The following is a 21,591-nucleotide window of genomic DNA, read 5'->3' on the forward strand; positions in this document are numbered from 1 at the left end:
GTTAAGCAACTTTTGTTGTTGGCTCCACAGGCCTTGTACAGTGTGTTGCTGAAGATGTGCTCCCCAGCCAGTTAGGGATGAGTCCACTGTGGAACCGGGTCTATAAAGGGCCGTCCTTTTGATAAAATGTGTGTGTTCCACCACTGCACAGAGCGATGAGTATGGCCACTTACCAACACTAGATTGGTTAATAGACCATATGGTAAGCATTCTTGAAGCGGACGTATGTGCAGCCTAGCATGGGGAACAATCATGATGCAAGATGCCATCATCCCCAGCAGTTGCAAATAAACTCGAGCTGTAAGTGATTGATTGGGTTGAAACTGGAGAACTAAAGCCTAAATGTTTCAAATTCTGGCTGCATTGGGAAACGCAAGAGCCTTTTGAGTATTTAAGGTAGCTCCAAGATACTTCTGTGTATTGGTTGGCTGAAGATGTGATTTTGGCACATTGATTGTGAACCCTAGTTGATGCAGTAACTGAATAGTTATGGAAGTATGCTTGAGACATTGTTGGTACGTGTTGGCTTTGATGAGCCAGTCGCCCAAGTATGGGAATACATGGATGCTTTGTCTTCTTAGATGAGCAGCTACTACCACCAGACACTTTGTGAAGTCTCGGGGGCAGTGGTGACTCTGAATGGGAACACCTTGAACTGGTAATGTTGACCCAGTAACACAATCCTGAGAAATGTGCAATGAGCAGGGTGGATTGGAATATGAAAGTAAGCGTCCTTTAAGTGTAGAGTAGACAGAAAGTCGCCTTTTTGCAAAAGAGGTAGTACTTGTTGAAGTGTTACCATGTGAAAATGGTCTGACTGTATGTAAACATTTAGTTCCCTGAAATCTAATATTGGTCTGAGAGAACTGTCCTTTTTGGGCATTAGGAAATAAAAGGAGGACACGCCCGACCCTTGGTGTTGTAGCAGTACTGGTTCTATAGCTCCTTTTAGAAGTAGAGACTGTACCTCTTTTTGGAGGAGGTGTCGGTGGTCCTGTGAAAGTTTGTGTGCCTTTGGAGGAATGTTTGGAGGAGTGTTGATGAACTCCAGGCAGTAACCAGAATGGATGATCTGTAGAACCCACTTGTCTGTTGCTATTGACTGCCAAGTTGGTAATAAATGTGACAGTCTTCCCCCGACCGGTGTTAAATGGTCGGGAGGAAGTATAGTAAAGTCACTGTTTTGTATTGGAGGGGGAGGTACGTGTGTCTGACCCTCTACCTCTGCCTTTGCCGTGGTTTCCTCTGTAACCCTCTCTGAAGTAATTTTTTTGAGCCAGAGTGTTGGTTATTGTCACTGTAGGTGGATGAAGTCTCTGAGGAAGTATTTTTGGACCCTGCTCGATAGAATGCGTGCCGAAAGGAACCATGGCCTAGGGTTAACTGAAGGGATCCCATGGATTTAGCCACTTCAATGTCTTTCTTCATCTTTTCCAGTGAAGAATCTACCACTGGACGAAAGAGGTGTTCCTTATCAATGGATGTGTTTAGTATGGAAATCTGGACCTCAGGTTTGAACCCAGATATGCGAAGTCAGGCCTGCCTTCAAAACAGGATACTGGTGTTTACCACTCTGGCAGCGGTGTCAGCAGCATCTAGGGAGCACCTGATTTGATTATTTGAGATAAGTTGTCCCTTTCTCACTAGGTCTTGAGCTTTAGCTCTATGTTCTTGGGGTAGAAACTGGAGTAATTGTTCCATTTCATCCCAGTGCGCACGGTTGTATCTAGCTAACAATGCTTGTGTATTAGATATGCGCCAGAAGTTTGCTGCCTGAGAAGCTACCCTTTTCCAGGCAGTATCAAGAAGCTTAGATTCTTTATCTGGGGGTGGAGAATCTCCTGTAGTTGGGAGTTGGCCCTTTTGCATGCATTGGAAACCACCAATGAGTCCAATGGCTATTGTCCCTTTATGTAGACTGGGTCGGATAGTGCTGACTTTTATTTCTTATCTACCCTAGGGTGAAGGATACATGTCCTGACAGTATCATTAAAGATATCTTCTACATGCCTAATCATCTCTTTGAGCATGGGTAACGTGTGTGGTGATTTCTGTGCACTGCTAAGGGTTTCAACGAGAAAGTCCTCTTCGAGAGACTCTTTGTGGAGCTGCACCCCATGGTAATTAGCTGCCCTACCCAGCAATTCAATGTAGCCTACACTGTCGTCCGGTGGAGAGGGCTTGGCGGGGTATAAGTCCGGATCATCGCCTGTGGGCGAGTTAGTGTTGTAGTCGTCCCATCGATCTGTAGGTATAGGTTGAATATCATCATCATTATCATCCCCATCCCCATCATCCTGATTGCCAGGTGTATGTGGTGAATGTTCAGGTGAAGTTGGCACAGGTAGAAACTGAGGAGAAGGATGTGATGGGAGAGTCGGAGAAAGTGGAGGTGGGGAAGGGTTAGTTCCAACAGTTCTTTTCTTCAAGGGAATGTGATATTCCTCTTCTGCATCAGTCCCTCTTTTTAGAGTCACTTTTGTGGTAATATGCCCGTCCTGAGGATTAATAAACAACACCTTTGTAACGCCCTGAACGTCTCAGGATCGTTTAACAGACACGACAATGAGGACGCAACCACTTGTGAAGGGTTAGTTCTTTTAATGAAGGCAAATAAAGTACAAAGAACAAACAAAAGTTATAGTCACTGGAATCCTCCAGGCTAAGTACGTTACCAGCCCACAGCACGGATGGTCCTAACCGTCCTCTGCATATACGCCGATCCCGGCGTATGCCAACAGAGGGCAGAAATGAAATGGCCGACAATGCCAATCGGTAGGCTGTGAGGGGCACGAAGAGTGTTGGGGAGAATCGAGGAGTCAGGGAAACACCCAGCCGGGGTCTCTACCTGAAGGGAGCAGCCGCTCAACCTCTTCCTCAGACTGCACCGGGACGCGGAGTCACCTCCTGGTGATGCGTCACCGATACCCCAATCACAAGCAAGAAGACTGAACCGAGAGCAGCCGCTCGATCGATCCTGTGGACTTCCGAGTCTGTAACGCGGCAAACACCTCCTGGTGTGCGTTACAGCTGGCAGTCCCTGTGTCTCTGGTCGGGCTGGGAGTTACGACTCCAACCAGCAAAAGCGCCACTGCGCTTGGACTCAGCCGAGTCAAAAAGCGAAGCTCAATGGTTGACCGGTAGAGCTTCCGGGTCCTTCACAGGTGACGATGGGGCAAGACACGGCCCAGGGAGTAACGACTCGACCTACCTCCGTTCTTGCCTTACTGGAGCACCACTCCGGAACACTGCTCTTCACGAAGCAGGTACGTCGGTGTAAACACAATATCCGACAGCCTTGTACCTCCCGGTTCCTCCCTTTATAGGGTGTGTTTTCCTTGAGTTATGTAACAGCTCTCCTGTTTACATAAGGGCGTGTTTCCCTTGAGTTATGTAACAGCTCTCCTGTTTACATAAGGGCGTTTTTCCCTTGAGTTATGTAACAGCTCTCCTGTTTACATAAGGGCGTGTTTCCCTTGAGTTATGTAACAGCTCTCCTGTTTACATAAGGGCGTGTTTCCCTTGAGTTATGTAACAGCTCTCCTGTTTACATAAGGGCGTGTTTCCCTTGAGTTATGTAACAGCTCTCCTGTTTACATAAGGGCGTGTTTCCCTTGTATGACAGGAATTCTTGACAACCTTCTGTTTCGTGGCTGGTTTATAAAGCGGATCGTCGAAACTGTGCTTTTTTGGTGACTTTGGTTTATCAGTCTGTTTCGGCGCCGAAGTTTTCGATGCTGATATTATTGGAGTTGGTGTCTTCAGATCCGAAGTATGTTTCGATACCGAGTAATATGGTACGGAGCCGAACTTTGGCTTTGATCCCAAAGGTTTCGGCGCAAGATTTAGAGTGGAGCTTTTCGGAGCTGAAGAACAAGTTACTTACCTTCGGTAACGATGTATCTATAAGAAACATTAGTAGTGATAGATTCCTTACCTTAGAATATCCCCAGGCGTCAGACTGGATCCGGAAAGTTTTTTCGTCAGCAGTACCCCTGCGTGTCGGTAGGTGGTGTTGTGCAGCTCCGCGTCCATCGTCGTGATCTCCAGGATGACGTCACGGCCAGTACTTAGATGCCGCCCACGCACGCTGATGTCAGTTCTGTACACGACTTTCCTCGCCAGGAACGCAGAGCCATGCAAGATACTGTCCACTGGTGCCTTTAAACTAGGACCCTGAAAGGGATGACCTAAACCCTAGAAATCATTTAGCAGAACAGGGAGGATGGGTTGGGCGGTAAGGAATCTATCACTACTAATGTTTCTTACAGATACATCGTTACCGAAGGAAAGTAACTTGTTCATCTGAAAGAAACACGTAGTAATAGTTTCCTTACCTTAGAATAGATACCCCTGCAATACCAACCCCGGTGGCGGGTCTGCGAACCAAGATCACACCAGGAAGTCCTGGAGAACAGAACGGCCAAAAAAGCCGTCTCTCCAGACTTGGCTGTCCAGGCAATAGTGCTCAGTAAAAGTGTGCAGCGAGGCCCTCGTAGCTGCCTGACAGATGTCTTGCAGGGGGACACCCCGTCCCAATGCATTAGTGGCTTAAGTTGCTCGAGTGGAATGAGCACGCAGCCCCACCAAAGGCTCTTTTTTAGCCAAAGAGTAACTGGCTTTGATGCACAAGACAACCCAGCGGGAGATAGTCCTCTTGTGCACCGCCCGACCTTTCTTGGTGCCAACGTAGTCAACAAAGAGTTGGTCATCCACCCGGAACTGTTGTGTGCGGTGGAGGAAAAATTAAAGTGCACGTTTTGGGTCCAGACGGTGGAGCCTTTCTTCCTCTTTTGAAGGATGTGGAGGAGGGAAGAAAGTGGGCAGGGTAACAGTCTACCCAATATGAAAGGCAGTGACAACTTTTAGCAAAAAGGAATGCCGGGGCCTAAGCACAACCTTGTCCGGATGAATGGAAAGGAAAGGAGGTTGACAAGAAAAGAGCCTGGAGCTTACTCACTCGCCTAGCGGAGGTGGTAGCAACCAGGAAGGAAGTCTTCAGTGTCAAAAGACGAAGAGGACAGTTGTGAAGAGGCTCGAAAGGAGCGTACATCAGATAGGTCAAAACCAGATTGTCCCACTGTGGCATCACAAACGGAACAGGAGGGAAAAGGTGTGTAATATTATGTTAAGTTAATTGGAATTTGTGAAGCACATTATCACCAGGCAGTCTCTAAGTGCTGTGAGAGGGTGCTACCTTAGTCTAGATGGGGGGTGGCGCAAATTACTGCGTGCCCCTAGCCTCCTGGAAGAGAACTGTCTTGAGCTTTTTCCTGAACGGGAGTAGGGAATGTTCTTTTCGTACATTTTCAGGCAACTTGTTCCAGATTTGGGGGATGCAGGAGGAGAACGCCCTACCTCCAATGGAGGACAAGCGAAAGCGGGGGCAGACCAAGAGACTGGCCTCTGATGAACGTAACGTTCTACTTGGATTGTATTTGGCTAAACTGTCTTTGATGTATCTTGGCGCTTGGCCATAAATGGCTTTGTGTGCAATGCAGAGGCCTTTGAATTTGATCCTCTGTCTGATTGGGAGCCAGTGCAGTTGGCGCAGGAGGGGCATGGCATGCGTTTGTCTGGGTACCTTGAAGATAAGTCTGGCGGCATCGTTCATGACTATCTGCAGTCTTGCCAGAAGTTTTCCTGGCAGACCGAGGTAGAGGGAGTTGCCATAGTCTAATCTTGCTATAATTAGAGCTGATACAACTAATCTAAGGGTGTCAAAGGTAAGAAGGGGGGCCAGTTTGCGTAGCTGTCTCAGTAAGCCTGTGTAAGTGCCCACTATTGCTGATACCTTTTGGGCCATGGATAGCTTGGCATCGATGTTCAGGCCCAGGCTTTTTACTGCCTGTGCCGGTTCAGGGTATTAGCCTAATTCTTGAGGCCAGAAGAGATTGCTCCAGGGGTTGGCATCAGTGGTGCTGGCCAGCACCTCTGTTTTATCTGGATTGATCTTTAGAGAGTTTTCCGTCATCCAGTTGACAGTGAATTTGAGGATGTTCTGAACTCTGGCCTGGGCAGTTGGAGAGTTATCAATCTGAATGATGATTTGGGTGTTGTCGGCATAGTTGTATATCTGGCACTCCATCTGGTTCAGAGCGGCTATCAGAGGTTGGAGATAGGCATTGAACAGAAGGGGTGACAATGCCGACCCCTGTGGAACCCCGCAGGGAAGTGTGCCTGCATTGGATACTGCGTCAGTCAGTTGTATTCTCTGGGAACGACCATCCAGGAAGGACGTGAGCCATGTCAATGCCTTGCCCTGAACTCCTAGATCAAACATCCGCGACAAGAGTAAGTCATGGTTGACTGTATCAAATGCCACGGATAGATCTAGCAGAATCAGGGCGCATGGTTTTTTGGTGTCTGCCCTCAGCCTTAGACCATCCAATACTGAGAGCATATGCCTATGAGAAATCTATTTACAACAAGGGACTTGAAAAGAGAGGGCTGATCAGGTAGCCTGAGAAAGGCCGAAATGGCAGAACGATAGCCTTTGATAGTGCCCAAGGGCAGAGTCCTGCGGGGCCAAAGAAAGAAGGAACACAAGGACCTCGGAAAGAGGGGCAGAAAGGGGATCCACAGCCTTTGCTGTGCACCATGCCACAAATTTGTTCCACCTGCAGGCTTATACAACTTTAGTGGAGGGATGCCTGGCTGCCAGAATCACATCACAGACTTCAGGAGGCAAGTCAAAGGGAATCAACTGTCGCCGCTCAATCTCCACGCAAGGAGGTGGAGACTGGACAGGTTCGGGTGCAGGGCCGTCCACTGTTGCTGCGACAGAAGATCCTCCCGAAGAGGCAGACGAATCGGGGGATCCACGCTCATACTGAGTAGCTCAGGATACCAAACTCTTCAAGCCCAGTCCAGCGCCACAAGAATAACTTGGGCCCGATCGTGCCTGATCTTGTTCAGCACTCTGGGTAGAAGTGGTATAGGTGGAAAGGCGTACAATAGACCACAACTCCACTCGCGACGAAAAGCGTCTCCAAGCAAGTGCCGCCTTGGAAATTCCAACGTGCAGAAATGAAGACATTGCACGTTCTCTTCGGTAGCCAATAGATCTAACCAAGGCTCTCCCCACTGTTGAAAGCGACCTTGCGAAGTGATCCTCCCACATGCGGTGGTACTGAGGTGGCATGGCTGGAGGGAGTAGCTCCTTCGGACAATTTGCAGCACCCAGATAATGGTGAATCTGTCCGCCCACTGGCGTTTGATGGACCTGAAAGGACAGACTAGGAAGGCTTTGCAGTGGATGCCGCGGGGGTGGAGGTGGAATGACCCGCCGCAAGCCCCCTGAACCGCATAGACAGTTCCCACGTCCGCGCTGAGGAAGTTGCTGCACCGGCCTGTGGCTCTGCGAGCGTAGTGGGCCGCCCCTTCCGCGGCCACGAAAGGAGCGAAAAGCAGAAGCAGGAGGAGGCCGAGTGGCCGACTGGCCCAAGGACTTGGCTGCAGCCCATGAGTCCTTAAAGCGCTCCAGCGCACTATCTGACTTATTGCCAAAAAGGCAGATGCCATCAAAGGGCATGTCCATCAGGGTATTCTGGACATCCCCCGAAAAGCAAGTTGTTCTCACCCACACGTGGCACCTAAGCGCCACCATCGTTGAAATCACTCTGCCCAGCAAGTCGGCGGTGTCAAGCCCACAACGAATGGTTAACTTAGCTGCGTCTCTCCCAGCAGCAACAGCTTGGGTGAGTACTGTCTGGACCTTCTCCGGACAGCTAGGCAGCACCTGTGCAACCATGTCCCACAGAGAGTGGGAATAACGGTCCAAGAGACATGCGGTGTTCACCGACCGCAGCCCTAAGCTGGCAGATGAAAAAAGCGTCTTGCCAGGCTGCTCAAGCTTCTTGGATTCCCTATCCGGAGGTGCGGAGGGGAACGCGCTTTGGGACACAGAGTCCTGGACCACCAAGCTCTCAGGAGTAGGGTGTTGAGAGAGGAAAAGGGGGTCGCTTGGAGCCGGGCGATGGCATCTGGCCACGTTCCTGTTCACAGGAGCCCCTGTGTTGGGCCTGGACCAGGTGCCCAAAAGAACGTCAGAAAGTGTGTCATTAAAGGGCAGCAAGGGCTCCGCAGAGGTTGCCACCGGTTGGAGCACTTCTGTCAGGATGTTCGCCCTGACGACCACCGTAGGGAGTTTGAGGTGGAGGGCCTCGGCCACCCTACGCAACACCACTGCGTAACCTGCTCCCTCCTCCGTAGCCTCAGTAGGAGGAGACAGCATGCCACGGACAAGCGAGGTGTCAAGACACCTGGCTTCCCCCAAATCCTCTGCCCAGTCCGGATCATAAGCACAGTCCTGTGTGAGAGGGTCCTCCTCTTCCTCCGAAGTCTGTGGAACGGGCTGAAAATACCGAGGACGGACATAGGGAACAAATCCCATCGGCGCCAGAATCGGCGTCGATCGGCGTCGATCCGGCTCAGTGTCCAGTTCAGGGCTGAAACCGGGGACGACGTCGTCCCGAGGAGCGGGCAACGTCGGAAACGGAGCCGGTGGGGTCGACGTCGGTGGAGGCGTAACAAGGTCAACCGGCGTCAACTGGGGTCCGATCCCGGATCCCAAGGGGGCCTGCGGCGATGGAACAACAGGACCCCCAGTCACGCCCGCGGGACTCAGAGGAGCACTGGCGGGGCCAGATGGCCCAAAGAGTCGGGCCATGGCAGCAAGAAACTCTTGCACCTGGGCAGGCATCGCCGCCGAACCCAGGAAGGGTGGATAGGCTGGCGGCGACGTCACAGGCCCCGCCGGAGCTTTGGGGGTGGCTCTGCCGGAGCTGCGGGGGTGGATCCGCCGGAGCTGCGGGGGTGGCTCCACCAGTGCCACGGGAGTGGCACGGGGGTGGCACCCCCGCACCCTCAGCCACGACGAGCAAGGGAAAGTTGAAGAGTGACAACACTTCTTAGACTTCTTTTTGGAATGCTTCGACTTACCTGACCCAGAGTGCGAAGACTTAGATCCAGAAGAATGATGGTGACGCCTCCGCGACCTGTCCCTCGACCTCCCACAGGACCGGGACCCTGAACGACGCGGAGCCAACTGCCGGACTTCCAGCAGCTTTCGGGACTGCTTCCGCAAAGTTTTCGGTGCCATGGCCCGGCAGTCGGGGCACAACTTGGAGTCGTGGTCGCGCCCCAGGCAGTAGAGACACACTCGGTGTGGGTCCGTCACCGACATCATGCAGTGACAATCTCCACAGTTTTTAAACCTGGGCATCCCTACGGCACCAGGAGTCGATCGACTCAAGCAAAATAGGAGACAAAAAGCCTAAAAAAACTCAGTCAAAAAATGACTGGGGGTAGTAGCTCTTCCCGGATCTGCGCTTGCTGGCGCGGAAAAAGAAAGAATTGATGTCAGCGTGCGTGGGCGGCGTCTAAGTACTGGCTTCGACGTCAGGCCTGTGATCACGACGCCGGCTACAGACGCGGAGCCGCACGATGCCACCCACCAACGCGCAGGGGTACTGTTGACGAAAAAACTTTCCGGATCCAGTCTGACGCCTGGGGATATTCTAAGGTAAGGAACTTATCACTACGTGTTACTTTTAGATAGGCTTTTTTACAGGTTCCGAAGCCGAGCCTGAAGGCGGGGCATCAGAAGTGTGGTCTCAGGGTCGGCCAGGACCCGAGTTAATGAGCGGCTAAGGAACGTGCATAAGTGGTGGTGGAGTTGCTGCAACGGCTCTGCAGTCGGACCGTACCTTAGACAGCAGTTTGGATAAAAACGACACTGCTGCTTCTCCCAGGGAGGAATGCCATGACCAAGAGCTGACGCCACAATTGACAGATGACCTGCTATGAAGAACTCAGTATCTCCTTGTCAGTGAGTCCTGAGCCAAAGCATGTGGGCTGAGCTTACACCTAGGGATATCGAGGTGGGTGAGTGAAGGGAGGTGGGCACTAAGTCCACGCCCAAGGGCCTGGGTGGCGCAGAGTACAGCTAACCATGCACCCATGGTTACCACATTGTACCTGATCTCTATACTTAGGTATAGCTAATTTGCACATATCTCGCTCTCTCTCTCTCTCTCTCTCTCTCTCTCTCTCTCTCTCTCTCACTCACTCACTCACTCACTCACCTTACGATTCACTACTACAATCAGGCAAACCCAATGGGTAAACTTTATCGAGCTACAACCCCGCAATACAATCTACTAACTTGGAACGTGAGGAGCTTGGCCACATCCACCAAAAGGTACCGTGTTCATGTATACATCAAACAAAGTCACTCACATATAGCTGCCAGAGACACACCTGACGCACACCGAATTGAATAAACTCCATGCTAAATGCAGAGAGCCGATATACGGCACTACCACTTTGGTGTATGCAAAAGGAGTTCTTATCTGGATAGCCCAAGAGGTTCCATTTGTGAGAGAAACACACAAGTTAGACACAGAGGGTAGGTACATGGTGGTGGAGGGCCATATGGCTGGCACGCCCCTCACGCTGCTAGCTGTCTATGCCCCAAACACAGGCCACTCTGCCTTCCTGGAACACCTGACTCAGGCTCTATTCTGTAACCCACATACTCCTGCCATATGGTGCAGTGATTTTAACTGCATCCCAGACATTGCTAGAGGCTGCCCTGCCCTGCCACCAGATGGAGAGACCTGTCACAGAACTACTCAACATTTCAGGATATGGAGGGATAGTAGTAGAGTGTATGACATATGGCACCTCCAACATCCTGAGGATGATTATTTCTCGTTTTACTCGCCAGTCCACACATCCACATTCCTTTGTAGGAAAACACTGGACAGACTGATCCTACATGCAGAATACATGGTGCACACTCTCTCAGACCATTCTAAAACACATAATTACTCTCCCAAAAAAAGTAAAACTTCGCAACATGCCATATAATTCAACACCATTTAATACTACACCACACCATGCCACATAATACTAATACAAACCATGCCACATGATTCCACACAGCACCCCACAATTCAATGCCACACAATTCTCCACTACACTACCCTATTTCTCACCCTATACCTCTATCAATATAGCCTCTACGTCCACTCTCATTCATCCCAAACCCCATACCCCTACTATGATCCCCAAAATAGCCCTTTCTAGACTCTCCCCTACTCTATCCCTCCTTGCACCATCTGACACCTCTTTTAATGGACTGTTTTTCCCAAACAAGCCTTTCTAAACTCTTCCCTCTGACTCTTCCCCTCCACATCCCTTTTTACTCATTGCAAGCCTCCCACTATTGCTATGACCTCCAAAAAACTATCCTTTTCAATCAAAGTAACAGTAACAGACTAACATGTCCACTTCTGAAATTTCATATTTGACCATACTAATTCACCACTAATCCTTTATGGGTTCCAGAGTAGCGTGCTACTCGCCAAAACAAGCTATTCAACACCTCATTAGGGGTAGAAAGTACTATATAAATGTACACCTGTTTCCCTCTTCTATCCGTCCACTATCCTTCTCAATCCAAATAACTGATTAATATCAACCACTCAAATTACTTTCATATTTCACTATACTAATTCACCACTAATCCTTTATGGGTTCCGGAGTAGCGTGCTATTCACCAAAAAAGCGATTCGACGCCACGTCATGGGTAGTAAGCGCTATATAAATGTAATTACAATTCAACATAATTACACTCCACACGATACCACTCAACGCCACATAATTACACTGCATAAATACACCCCACATACATGCACTCTATGCCACATACCAGCAATCCACATAAATGGACTCCACACCATAACACAATTTCAATAAGCACAATTTCATTCAAAGCCACACAGTTACTACCACACATTTCAACGCCGCACATTTCCAATACACACCATATATTCCACACCACCCACATATTTCAAATACACAAAACAATTCCACAGCACACCACATACCTCCAACATAGACCACAGATTTACACACAATACCGCAACTAACTATTCCAAGGCAACCCACATAATTCCACTCCACACCACATAAATCCTCTACACTCCAAACCAAAACACATAGGTAAAAGACATTGTCATTTACATTTTTTTTGTTTAAATATCTTTATTTGCAATTTTCGTATTTATACAGCGGTAGGAGATGATATGAATAAACATATTACATGAGGGATATGGGCATGTTAGTGTTCACAATACACAATTTTCTACAGAATCGTTTGTAATTAGTGAGTATATAACAGCATAGGTAAGATTAATGTGTTAACTCTTTATACCGTTGCGCATGACAGTTGCATTTGGTGTTGAATACCTGGTGTATGATCTGTTATACTGATGTGTTGTATTCTATCCGCTATGTGAGTAGCCCTGTCCCCAAGAATGTTGTTTGTTTATTCACCCGTGTGACATATACTTCATAAACAAGGATAAAAATAAAAGAGAACAGTGAAAAAGAAAAAAGGCCATCATCAAGTCTTTGCAGCTGGGTCATAGTATTCAAACAAGTTGACTGCATTTCTCTTAGTAATCCATAGCACAACCATCACCGTCTTGTTTGTCCCTTCCCCCTGTCCTGGCGCACGCGTTACAGAAATGGATTTGTCTTGTTAACAATTCTTTGCGTCCACCATGTCCTTATTTGAAGTCATGACAAAGTGGTGACAAGTGCTGGGCTTGGCTGGGAGGGCAACTGTTGTCTATCATCCAGGTCCTGCTCAATGTCTGCATGCAGGGAGCTGGACTCACTATCTCTGTCTACATATTTTATTTCCACAAGCATAGTATCCCAATATTGCGCAATGGGGTATTTGCGCAGCCCTGCTATTTCCTCCCTGTGTAGCGACGTACTCTCAGCTTGTGCCCATACTATAAGTGAATTTTTCCAGCTGTGTATTACTGGAGGGTCAGCGTGTTTCCATCTTTTCGTTATTAACCGTTTGGCTACTATGAGGCCTAAATCTGTGTATCTCGCCGTGACTTTGTTCTTTTTTGACCTAGGGTAAAAGCCAAGTATGAATTCTTCCAATGATCGTAGAGGCGGTCTCCCAGTGCACCTCACTATCTCCTCCACTACTGCCAGTACATACTTAGGGATGTGCATAACCACATCATGTGTTAAAAGTCATCGTCTATCTGGTGACAGCAGGGACAAGCAGAAGTAGTCAAGTGAAAATACCAATTTATTTTATCTGGTGAGAGATATGTTCTGTGTGTGATATAGGTTTGTATGAGGCGGAATTTGGAGTTTATCGGTATACACGTGGGATTAGCAAGTATGATCTCCCACTGCCAAACCGTCCACGGATTTCCCCTGTCTTCCTCCCATCGCAGGAGTAGGGTGGTCAGCGGTTTTATCGTGTGTTTAAGTAATGCCTCCACCAACCAATGTATTATATGTGATCCATTACCCATCACGTTTAAGTATTGTATCAAAAGATGCATTTTTGGCTCCACACCAATGTCTTCCCAGGCCACTGTGAGTGCTCTCTTAACAGAGGTGTGCAGCAGGAATTGACCCGACAGTAGGTTATAGTCTTCCGCAAGTGTTTCAAATGGTATCAATGTCCCAAATACATATAGGTCTCCCAAAGTATGCAACTCAGCTGCATGCCAGAGCACAAGTGTGCCTGCATGAGTGCCCAGGTGTCCTATGGGGGTCCCCAGAAGCGGAAGTATTGGGGCATATGGCACCACATGTCTAGTGAGGTAGAGACTTCTCCTATAACAGTGGTGGGCCAGTTTTAAACAAGTTTGCGAAGGGCACGTAGGTCGGGCGATTAGGTGGAATAAGGGATATATCTGGGACTGGGAGCAAGGAGGCTGCAACGAGGCTGTATCAACAAGGCTATGACCTGCAAACCATCGTGCCACCCACTGTAACTGCGCTGCCAAATAGCATAATTCCATGTTTGGTACTGCCAATCCTCCCCTATCAGTGGGAGCATAAAGCTTCCAGAGTGCTACCCTAGGGCGGCCTGCATTCAAAATAAGTCCTTGAAGCAGTTGTTCCAATTCCCGAAATATTTTGGCTAGGACATAAACTGGTAGATTAGAGAAGTAATAAAGTAATTCGGGTAGTACCACCATTTTGCTCAAGGCCACTCTGCCCATTACATTCAACGGTAGTATCTTCCAAAATTTTGATTTGCACTTGTATAGTGGCCATAGCTCTGATCAGGTTCCCCTCGCACATATCTACAGGATCTCGGTATATAAATATGCCCAGATACCGGAAAGTGTACGGCTGCCAGCAAAGGAGAAAGTCGTTAATGTAAAAGTTGGGATCTGCGGTTTCTTCCCTGAAGGGGTAAAGACACGACTTTGACCAGTTTACTTTAAGCCCTGATACCTTCTCGAAGTTTCCAAGAGTGTCCACAAGGGAGGGAGGTATGTTATGTATATCTTGTAGGTAAATTAACCAATCGTCTGCATTAAGTGAGACGGCATGCAGGCCATCTCCCAGCCGGATACCCAGTCCTCTCCCTCTCGACGAAGCCGTGTAGCCAATGGTTCCATCGCCAATGAAAACAGGAGTGGCAAGAGGGGGCATCCCTGCCTGGTTCCTCTGTGTATCCCTATCTTGTCTGATATCAACTGCCCCATCCGGACCCTGACGGAAGGGTGCATGTACAGTAGTTTAAGACATTGTCATTTCCATGCCAATATCTCTAACTCTTGCAAATGCGAGACCTATTGCATTGCAAATGCTTCTTCTGTTTGTGGTAGGCAATGGGATGTAGCAATATTTGGTGACCGCAATTGTGGTTGCAAACTATTGTTATGTTATGTTAACTGAATTTGTAAAGCGCATTACTACCCAAAGGCGTCTAAGCGCTGATCAGTTCCAGCTGCGGGAGTTACCAAGACCTGAATAACCATGTCTTTACAGCTTTTCTAAAATAGATGAGACTAGGTGATGTTTTTATGCAAAGAGGGAGTGTGTTCCATATTTTGGATGCTTCAAGTACAATGCTCTTTCCACCCCATTGTACTTGTTTAAATCTTGGCAGTACTAATACATCTGCATTTGCTGACCGAAGATTTCTGTTTCGAAAAATCAGGACCAAGATCATAAAATGCCTTGTAAGCTAGACATAGCACCTTAAAGGTGATTCTTTGTTTGATAGGTAGCCAATGCAGATTTTTTAATTCTTGAGACACTGAGCAAGTGTTCCAGTTTGACAGCTTCCCCTTTGTAAATATTTTAAGGAACACAGGCTACTGAAAAAAAGGTTTCCTTGTGGGGAATGCAAACGCAGTGATGGTTATCTGCTGTCCTTGGCAGGCCCATCATCCCTGTGATGGTAGCTATATACGGGGGGGGTGAAGGGTGCTGCAAACAGCATTACACCTAATAAATATTCATTAGAGAGATCATTCAGCTGACCAGAGACTGGACATTTTGAGGCACAAACTCATTAGTACATAAGTTGCATTGCTAAATAACAGACATTTTGCAAAATTCGATGCATAATTTGCACCCAGTATTTAGGAAACACCTGTTAATACAGTGTGTCCATGATCTATACTCTCCCCGACACATAGGGAACGAATGGGGTATCCGAAATATTGAGGAATGTGCTTATATGAAAATATTGAGGAATGTGCTTATATGAAAAATAAACACTTAACAAATGCAACCAAAATGTTGACAAAGTAAAATACAAGGTTTAGCAGGACTATAATCTATCCAACAACTAGTTGCATTTTCACAGGTATTGTAAGAGTATCATGACATCACCTACCTCTCTCCAGCTTCTCAGCAACATCACATGAACTGACTAAAAAGGAATAAAAAAAGGTTTCAATAAATATAACATATATAAATATATATACACACATATATATCTATATATCATTCACTTGTTCTTCTACAGCATCAAGGATTAGGGTTTATTTGATTCATATATGCCTCTTTTTTATTTACAAAGATTGGTCTTCTAATTCCTCTAGGCCCTAGTGAACTAACTACTCACTGGAGATAGGGGACTGGAGAAGAAGCTGCTGGTGATTGTTTCATGGGTAAGTCTTGGGTATGGCAGTGCTGCATCTGAGATTGGAAGCTTAACCTATTCTGGGATAACATTTCTTGATGAAAGTAGCCTGCAGTACTGCCAATAAAAATGTTTTGCGGACGGATCGTCAAGGATAAATCACTATGGTAATTTACTTCTAATTAGTCTGCTAGATATATTTTATTCTGAGGTACGATATACTGTCAACTTCAGTGTGAGAACCAGCTTAAAGAAGGAAAGAATTATTTTTCATTTGAATACTCCTTGAGGCCCCTGCCATTGACGTTCCATGTCACAAACAATTTGCTGAACACCCCTCTGGGTGACCACAGTGCAGATGACATGGAGGCAGAGCAGTGTGCTGAATGCAGTCTCAGAAAATACCCCTTGCATGAAAAAGCTACTCTCCTTCCACTTCAGTCAGCATAGTGTCTCTCATTAGCTCATGATGTGGCACAGATTTAACAATATGCCCCATCGAGAATCGTTTGACTCATTTAGACGGATATTGCTACCAATGAATCAAAACCTAAAGTCGACTTTGAAACATTAACCTCATGTACATTACTTGTGGAGCTTCAGATGGGAGTAAATAGTAAGGCTCAAGAACATATGGCTGTGAGAGTAATCTGGTAAATTATCACAAATGATGGGTCAAAAACTTGGGGATGAAATTTGACTGTAGTGTCTGAACATGCAAAACACAAGACTAGCAAGCATTTTCTCAAAGAAAAATTACACAGAATTTGAGCTTGAATAATCAGTACATTCCTTCATCTTGACCTATAAATGATTTAAATTCTAAGATGCAATTTGTCGATGCTTGTTCAATTGCTTCAAATAGTCAGCTGTCATTGTAAACAAATGGTCAATACAAGCAGATGGGAAAAAAGGGTGCAACCTTATTTGTACCATGACTAGAATTAAAATAAGAGAATTCGGCGGATGGCAAATAAGAGGCCTAATTTTCTTCATTAGCATTACAAATAAATTGAGGCAAGATGGCGGCCGAGAAGTCGGCCGAGTGAGTGCTCTTGTCCAATCCCCCCAAGCTGTATGCAGTTTTTGTGAGCTACGTTCAGTCGATCCATTCTTGTTTTTTTAATTCTTCCGATGGAGCTAAATTAGGCATGATCTGGGCCAGTCACTATCTGCAGCGGTAGGTAGTTCCGCTGGCCCGACTTACATGGTGCCTCCCTCCTTGTGGTCTCCACTTGCCGTGCGCTGTGTCGAGGTGCAGCACAGCTCTCCCAGCAGCTCCAATGCTGCCGAAGAGTCTCAGAGGAGCCAAGGCTCGCTGCACAGCAGATCTTTCTGGGTCAGTGAACGCCAATGAAGGGAAAGAACGAGTCGGAGCAGTGGCTGCCAGAGAAGCCGCTTCAACCGCTGAGAAAACATGGGTTTCTGGATCTGCTAAGAAAACTACCCTGGAACTTTTCCTCCCATTAAAAAAAGGAAAGAGTCAACACAGGGCAAATGAAAATGTAACGGTCTGCAGTGTTGGTGTCAGGCAGGAGGAACGGCTGCATGTAGCGACTGGCGGGACTGGGTAACATAAGGAGGTGAGCCCATTTAATGGAGAGAATTCTAAATCAAATTTGGTTTCTGAATATGTCACCATGCAGGCTTTAAGAGCCCACACTTGCCCTTCCAATATCGCTGAGCACAGATGTAGTCGGGGGACGAATAGAGCCACTACCCCCCCATAATACTAACTTTTTAATAGGAGTCTCTATGACGGAATCTGAGCTGTTTAAACTGGGCAGGCTCAAAAGCCAGAGCTAGGTTGAGCAAGGTGTCAGTTCTGCTGCCCAGATGGAGACTGACTCTGGGGAAAAAATAATGTCCCTCTCAGATCGGTCAGATTCTTTGGGAGATGAAACTTTAAGTTTCTAAACAGCGGTCAAGGAGAGAGTCACCAAGTTGTAGATGCAGCGATTCTAGCAGCTTTCATTTGGAGGATGACGATATTGGCATTCTAAATACTGAATCTGGTACTGGCACTGTGCGCAAAAAGAAAGAAGTATCTGACCCAGGAGAGCAAAAAGAATCTACTGCGATACTGTCATGGGACTATTAATTTTCTCCTGATTTGGGGGATGATCGGGCTGACTTATTGAGGCAAGCTGCTCTTACGACACTTGAGAGCCCAGAGGAAATCTCGCTTTCTGTCGTCTATCAAACTATTATGGCATATAGGGAAGAAACCTTCGTAGAAAGCCAAAGAACAAAAGGGGTTTGCCGCAAGCTGCAGAACTCGTCGAGTTGCCAAGTCATGCTCGGAATTTGCGGAGAGGATCAGTGAAGCTGAGAACCGAATTTCCACATTGAAGGACGAGATTGTAGCGCAGAAAGCTATTACTGATACTTTAAAATCTCAGAAGAACGACATGCTATGGAAACTTAAGGACTTGGAGAATCATCTTTGACGTAACAACCTTAGAGTCCTCGGTTTACCTGAGGGTGTGGAAGGCTCTGATCCCCCAAAATTTATAGTAGAACTCTTTTCAGAAGTATTCCCCAAGTTTGTGCAAAGGACTTGGAGGTTCAGAGAGCTCATCGGTTCCCATTCAAACACATTGTTCATTCAGGACAGCCAAGCCCTAAACCAAGGGCCCTTCTGATCTGCTTGAATGATTTTTTACCTCAGCAGGCTTTGTATGATCTGGCATGTCCAGACAGGAAGAGAAGGGGGAAAGGGAATTATATTTTTGTCAGGCCAGACTACTGTCATACAACAGTTGAAAAACTCTAACTCCGGCAATTGATTTCATCATTCCAGAATAATTGGGGCTCACGACTTTCTCCTTAACCCAGCAAAACTCAAAATTATATAAACAGATCAAACCTCGTTTTTTACTTCTGAGGTGAAGTCCTATGAGTTTTTGCAGGCAATAGAAGTCTAAAAACCAAGATGGGGGGGTCATAGTATTCATATGGGTCTCTGACTTTGCCTACCCCTTCCACCCCTCCTTTTTTTCTCTCTACTCCTCCTCTCTTTTTCTAGCTGTCTTTTTTCTTTCCATGCTCAGTATGGTATGGCTTGATAGATTAGGTGGGGGAGGTTGTTCAGGAGTGGTTGGCAGACTCTCCATCACATCGGACCTTAGGGTCCCTTTGCCTCGAAGGTTGGGTTGGAAGGGGAGTGCTCTAGGGTGGGTCAGGGGGGCTCTTTGAGGCTGGTGAAGGGGTAATAAGGGGAGGGAAGAATGGGTTTTCATGAGGGGGGTGAAAAGATAAAAAGCCATGTGGTGGTAAGGCTGGAGCAAGATACTATGGATTGGATTCATACAATAATTATGTTCAACACATTGTCGGAGGTTTTCGGTCTGTTAAATTGGATATGGGCTGATTTCTGCTAGGCTTCGTATATGTTCTTTTAATGTCTGTGGTCTTAATAACAGGGCTAAACGACAAAGAGTTGCTCGGGAGATAACAGTAATGCGACCTGATGTGGTGTGTCTTCAAGAGACCCACATACCCTGGGGGAAGCGTAGATTTAGATCAGAATCGGGCTATACTTTACTAGCCTGCACACAGTAGGGTACTACAACCCGAGGGGTGGCTATTCTCGCAAAGCAAAATATACGTACCACTAGCAGACTACTTGTTGATAAGTATGTACGCTGGATGATCGTGGAATGTGCTGCAGGTGTTATTACATTTTTAATATGCTCTGTCTATGGATCAAACATGGACGAAGCACAGATTTTAGGTTTTCTCAATATGGAGTTGGCTTCTTGACCCACGCCATTGGTATTGTGTGGGGATTTTAATATTCAGCAAGAGGATACTGTTGTTGTTTTATATGTAGGATAAACGCAGCAAAGGTTAACATACAGATCTTCCCTAGAGTCTTGTCAGACCATAATCCATTGCTATTGGATATTCCAGTGTGAGGTTTCTTTCAGCCACGAGGGTCCTTTTCTTTTGATAGGAAACTCCTGCTCGATGAGTCGTTTGTTAGCCATATCCGGCAGTGGTTAAGTCAATTTTTGGAAATTAATCTTAATACCCCTTTTTCTACGTTGGTTTGGGATGCACTAAAGGCAGGGGGAAATTCTTAGTTTTGCTATACACACACAAGAGACAAAATTGGCTGTTAATGCAGGACCTAACTGAGGATCTTCGGAAGGCAGAGCAGAGTCTTAAACAATGCGTGCAGGGGAACTTAGAAACCACCTTGGTACAAACTGAAGTTGCCCGGTGGAGGGCCAGAATCAATGTGCATTGGTCTAAGGAGAATACCAATAAATACCACCTGTTTAAAAGGAAATGTTATGAATAAGGTGAGGCAACTGGTAAATGCTTAGCAAAATGGATTAGGTGTAAGGAGGCCAAGCGTGCGATTACCACTATTGAAGATCCAACCAGCAGATTTGTAGAAACACCCTCTGAGATCCACACAGTGTTCAGGGCATTTTTCAAAGACTTGTTTACAGAGGGTCCAAAAAATGGGAGCATGGGACATGAGTCATATATACGGAATCTATGTAGTAGGAATCTCAGTCCAGAGGATCGGAAGTATCTGGATGATCCTATTACATTAAATGAACTCGTGGAGGCCATTAATTCACTGGCAATCAGTAAGGCTGCTGGTCCTGACAGGCTGCCTCTAGAGTTCTATAAAACTTTCTTTCAAGAGTTAAAAACAGACATGCTGATAACTTTTCAGGAGGAACAAAACGGGCAGGCTCCAGAGTACGTGGGACGCAGCCAATATCGTCATTAATTTTTTTTTTAAAAAGGACAAGACTCCTACATTACCAGGGTCTTATAGACCTATTTCTTTATTGAATTGTGCTTATAAAATATTCACAAAGATCATGGCCACACGGCTAGCAAGAGTTATTTTTTCCCTGGTTTCATCCTGGCAACACGGCTTTATGCCGGGAAGAGGCACGGTCAACCATATCAGTAGGGTGGTTACCTCATTAGATCTGTCCAATGTTCATCAAGCTCCTTTTGTGATGGCGTTACTTCACGCCGAGAAGGCGTTTGACCGTGTCTCTTGGGAATTGTTATGGGCAACTATACGCCGGCAAGGTTTTTGGGCTGGTTTTATTAACGCAATAAGAGCGGTGTATAGATCTCCTATTGCTCGAATCGGTGCACTAGGGTTAGACTCTAAACCAATATTTACCTCCAGAGGGACTAGACAAGGCTGCCCGTGCTCCCCTTTATTTTAAAAAAAAATTTTTTTTTTAATTTTCAAAAACCTTTATTGATAAATGTAAAACGGACAAGTCAATACACCGTGAAGGCACGAAACCATAAGTTGGCCCCACTAATCAGCAGAGGGGGGGGTTCCGGAAACCGCTTACACAGCCATTCAGCCGACATCCCGGAGGACCGGCGGCACTTCAGGAGAACCCTCACCTGTGGTGAACCCGTCACTTTTACTTCTGAAATACAGTGCCTGCACCTGACCCCAGACCACACCGCAGCCCGCCCTATCTTAAGGCAATCCTACCCGTGCCCACCAACTCCTATGAACCTGGTCCAGTCCCTGAGTGTCCGTAACCATATCCCAACGCCCCCCCGCCTCCCCCGCACGCACGTCGTCTCATCCCTCTCACATCCACTTGCAAACCTCTCCACAGTCCCTGCATCTAGCAGTGAGCAACCGT

General features: G+C 47.0%; 1 protein-coding gene across 1 annotated transcript in view; it reads right to left on the reverse strand.

The window, feature by feature from the left end:
- The window catches only part of VPS8 (VPS8 subunit of CORVET complex), a 1,789,524-nt gene that overhangs the window by 1,232,514 nt on the left and 535,419 nt on the right, over nucleotides 1–21,591 (reverse strand). The window contains exon 16 of the mRNA XM_085648738.1: nucleotides 15,692–15,727. Within this exon, the coding sequence (XP_085504864.1) occupies nucleotides 15,692–15,727 (36 nt within the window). The remainder of the gene's footprint in view (nucleotides 1–15,691; nucleotides 15,728–21,591) is intronic.

This window comes from Triturus cristatus, chromosome 3_2, assembly GCF_964204655.1.
Source record: "Triturus cristatus chromosome 3_2, aTriCri1.1, whole genome shotgun sequence".
Classification (NCBI taxonomy): domain Eukaryota; kingdom Metazoa; phylum Chordata; class Amphibia; order Caudata; family Salamandridae; genus Triturus; species Triturus cristatus.